The sequence below is a fragment of the Petromyzon marinus genome, assembly GCF_048934315.1.
Source record: "Petromyzon marinus isolate PM22_M1 ecotype Great Lakes invasive population chromosome 77 unlocalized genomic scaffold, UKy_Petmar_22M1.pri1.0 chr77_unloc.1, whole genome shotgun sequence".
In the NCBI taxonomy this organism is placed as follows: domain Eukaryota; kingdom Metazoa; phylum Chordata; class Hyperoartia; order Petromyzontiformes; family Petromyzontidae; genus Petromyzon; species Petromyzon marinus.
Genome location: NW_027422621.1, coordinates 767216 through 772215, shown reverse-complemented (window position 1 = coordinate 772215; position 5000 = coordinate 767216). Strand labels below are relative to the sequence as shown.

Below are 5000 nucleotides of genomic sequence, written 5' to 3'. Positions count from 1 at the left end.
TGGTGGTGGTGGTGGTGGTCGAGGTGGTGGTGGTGGAGGTGGTGGTGGAGGTGGTGGAGGTGGAGGTGGTGGAGCGAGAATGCCAGCGGTGGCGGAAACGGTCGAGGCAGAGGAGGAGGTTGAAGGATACGACTCAGATGATACCAGTGAGTCACTCAGTCACTCAGTCACTCAGTCAGTCACTCAGTCACTCAGTCAGTCACTCAGTCACTCAGTCACTCAGTCAGTCACTCAGTCACTCACTCAGTCACTCAGTCAGTCACTCAGTCACTCAGTCACTCAGTCAGTCACTCAGTCACTCACTCAGTCACTCAGTCAGTCACTCAGTCACTCAGTCACTCACTCAGTCACTCAGTCAGTCACTCAGTCACTCAGTCACTCAGTCAGTCACCCAGTCACTCAGTCAGTCACTCAGTCAGTCACTCAGTCACTCAGTCACTCATTAACTCAGTCACTCAGTCAGTCACTCATTAACTCAGTCACTCACTCAGTCACTCATTAACTCAGTCAGTCACTCAGTCACTCACTCAGTCATTCACTCACTCAGTCACTCAGTCACTCACTCAGTCACTCACCCACTCAATCATTCACTCACTCAATCACTCACTCACGCACTCACTCACCCACTCAATCATTCACTCACCCACTCACTCACCCGCTCACTCACTCACTAACTAATTCATAGAGATCCATAGAGACCCATAGAGACCCATAGAGACCCATCGACACCCATAGAGACTCATAGACACCCATAGAGACCCATAGACACCCATAGAGACTCATAGAGACCCATAGACACCTATAGAGACTCATAGAGACCCATAGACACCCATAGAGACCCATAAAGACCCATAGACACCCATAGATCCCCATAGACACCCATAGAGACCCATAGAGACCCATAGAGACCCATAGACTCATAGACGCCCATAGATCCCCATAGACACCCATAGATCGCCATAGACACCCATAAACACCCATAGAGACCCATAGAGACCCATAGAGATCCATAGACACCCATAGACACCCATAGAGACCCATAGAAACTCATTGAGACTCATAGAGACCCATAGAGACCCATAGAGACCCACGGAGACCCACGGAGACCCATAGAGACTCATAGAGATCCATAGAGACCCATAGAGACCCATAGAGACCCATAGACACCCATAGAGACCCATAGAGACCCATAGACACCCATAGAGACTCATTGACACCCATAGACACCCATAGAGACGCATAGACACCCATAGAGACCCATAGACACCAATAGAGACCCATAGAGACCCATAGACACCCATAGAGACCCATAGAGACTCATAGAGACCCACACACATCCACAGAGACTCATAGAGACCCATAGAGACCCATAGAGACCCATAGACACCCATAGACACCTATAGAGACCCATAGAGACCCATAGAGACCCATAGACACCCATAGAGACCCATAGAGACCCATAGACACCCACAGAGACACATAGAGACTCATAGAGACCCATAGAGACCCATAGACACCCATAGAGACCCATAGAGACCCATAGACACCCATAGACACCTATAGAGACTCATAGACACCCATAGAGACCCATAGACACCCATAGACACCCATAGAGACCCATAGACACCCATAGAGACCCATAGACACCCATAGAGACTCATATTGACCCATAGCGACTCATAGAGACCCATAGACACCCATAGAGACCCATAGACACCCATAGAGACCCATAGACACCCATAGATACCCATAGCGACTCATAGCGACTCATAGAGACCCATAGAGACCCATAGACACCCATAGAGACCCATAGAGACCCATAGACACCCATAGAGACCCATAGCGACACATAGAGACTCATAGAGACCCATAGACACCCATAGAGACCCATAGAGACTCATAAACACCCATAGAGACTCATAGACACCCATAGAGACCCATAGAGACCCATAGAGACCCATAGATACCCATAGACACCCATAGAGACTCATAGACACCCATAGATACTCATAGAGACCCATAGTCACCCATAGAGACTCATAGAGACCCATAGACACCCATAGTCACCCATAGAGACTCATAGAGACCCATAGACACCCATAGACACGCATAGAGACCCATAGAGACCCATAGACACCCATAGAGACCCATAGAGACCCATAGACACCCATAGACACCCATAGAGACCCATAGACACCCATAGACACCCATAGACACCCATAGAGACCCATAGACACCCATAGAGACCCATAGAGACCCATAGACACCCATAGAGACCCATAGAGACCCATAGACACCCACAGAGACACATAGAGACTCATAGAGACCCATAGAGACCCATAGACACCCATAGAGACCCATAGAGACCCATAGACACCCATAGACACCCATAGAGACTCATAGACACCCATAGAGACCCATAGAGACCCATAGAGACCCATAGATACCCATAGACACCCATAGAGACTCATAGACACCCATAGATACTCATAGAGACCCATAGTCACCCATAGAGACTCATAGAGACCCATAGACACCCATAGACACCCATAGAGACCCATAGAGACCCATAGACACCCATAGATACCCATAGCGACTCATAGAGACTCATAGAGACCCATAGACACCCACAGAGACCCATAGAGACCCATAGAGACTCATAGAGACCCATAGTCACCCATAGAGACCCATAGAGACCCATAGACACCCATAGACACCCATAGAGACCCATAGAGACTCATAGACACCCATAGACACCCATACAGATCCATAGACACCCATAGACACCCATAGACACCCATACAGATCCATAGACACCCATAGAGACTCACAGAGACCCATAGACACCCATAGAGACTCATAGACACCCATAGACACCCATAGATACCCATAGCGACTCATAGAGACTCATAGAGACCCATAGACACCCATAGACACCCATAGAGACCCATAGAGACCCATAGACACCCATAGACACCCATAGACACCCATAGAGACCCATAGACACCCATAGAGACTCATAGACACCCATAGACACCCATAGAGACCCATAGAGACTCATAAACACCCATAGAGACTCATAGACACCCATAGAGACTCATAGAGACCCATAGTCACCCATAGAGACTCATAGAGACCCATAGACACCCATAGACACCCATAGAGACCCATAGAGACCCATAGATACCCATAGAGACCCATAACGACTCATAGAGACCCAAATAAATATACAGAGACTCATAGGCACTCGAAAGCTTCCATTAGAGACTACAAATATTCATGCACGAACACTCAACACACACTCTACACTGTGTCTGTGTGTGTGTCTGTGTGTGTGTCTGTGTGTGTGTCTGAGTCACTGTGTGTGTGTGTCACTGTGTGTTTGTGTCACTGTGTGTGTGTGTGTCACTGTGTGTGTGTCTGTGTGTGTGTCTGTGTGTGTGTGTGAGTCACTGTGTGTGTGTGTCACTGTGTGTTTGTGTCACTGTGTGTGTAGTGCCTTCATAGGTGCTCGCTAACAGCACTTGCCCCTACAGTCTGTTAAGGCTATACGGGGGATCTTTATCTTTGTAGTGCTGAGCATTTCTGTGAGGTCCTGGGGGGAGGGGAAATCCCTCAGCCAGGAAAACATCGTGGCACAAAGTGGGGATGACCCTGCTGAGGCTGCGGTGCCTCAAATATTGGAAGAAGTCACTCCCTGTGAGTGGATGGCTGAGGTGCCATCTGTTGAGGAAGTACTGAAGGCAATCCGGAGTCTGAGACCAGGAAAGGCAGTGGGCAGAGATGATTTCCCAAGCGAAATGCTGAGGGAGGGTGGCGTTTGTGCACAGACTACCCTATATGACATCATAACAACAGTCTGGACCACTGGACGGGTTCCGCAGGATTGAAAGGATGCCCTGGCGGTCCCCCTCTTTAAGAAGGGGGACCGCACAGACTGTAACAACTACAGGGGCATCTCACTCCTCAGTGTGCCGGGAAAGGTCCTGGCAAGGATTATTCAACATCGCCTTGCCAGGCACTCTGAGGAGAGGCTTGCGGAACCCCAATGCGGTTTCAGGAAAGGGCGGTCCTGCACAGATGCCATATTTTCTGTCCGTCTGCTACAGCAGAGGTGTAGGGAATTCCAACAAGACCTACATCTCTGCTTTATTGACCTGGTCAAGGCCTAAGATGCCATCAGTAGGCCTGGGCTCTGGGTTGTTCTTCGTGCTTTTGGAGTCCCTGACCCTCTGCTCACGATCATTAAGGACCTTCATGATGGTGAGCGGGCCCGGGTAAAACTGCGTGGCCGGGAGTCAGAGCCATTCCCTGTACACCTTGGGGTGTGACAGGGATGTCCTCTGGCTCCCACATTATTTAACATCTATTTTGACCACGTACTTCGTGAAGCCTTCAATAGCTGTACCGGGGGAATCTCCATATGGTACAGATACATTGGGAGGCTGATCGATGCCCGGGTGCGGTCAAGGGATGGCTCCCTATTGCTCAACCACGTTATGTATGCCTATGATTTGGTAATAGCTGCTCATTCAGAGGAGGAGTTGGAGACGCTGCTGCTGAGACTGGAGCGTGCCACTAAGAGGTGGGGCCTTACCATCAGCCCACACCAAAACTAAGCACCTGCCTGGGTATTTCATACCATCGGACACTCCACCCCCACAACTCCCAATCGGTGATGGGGCAGTTGTGGAGAGAGTGGAGAGTTCCCCAAAACTGGGCAGTGTGCTTATGACCGGCTCCGGTTTAACAGCAGAGGTCTCACTCCGAATCAGTCGAGCGGCAATATCTTTTCATCGGTTGCGTAACGCTGTGTGGAAGCTACCTGGTCTGTCGCTCCGCACTAAGCTTCAGGTCTTCTCGGCCACGGTCATTCCCTCCCTTCTCTACGCTTGCGAAACGTGGACCCCCCCTAATGGAATATCTTCGCCGGTTGGAAACATTTAGGCTGGCCTGCCTACGATCTATCCTGGGTCTAACCAGGCTGGATTGTGTGAGGA

General features: G+C 50.0%; 1 protein-coding gene across 1 annotated transcript in view; it reads left to right on the top strand.

Moving 5' to 3' along the window:
- LOC142908225 (double C2-like domain-containing protein beta) overlaps window positions 1-5000 on the top strand; it is a 25992-nt gene that overhangs the window by 4667 nt on the left and 16325 nt on the right. The window contains exon 4 of the mRNA XM_076058587.1: window positions 111-146. Within this exon, the coding sequence (XP_075914702.1) occupies window positions 111-146 (36 nt within the window). The remainder of the gene's footprint in view (window positions 1-110; window positions 147-5000) is intronic.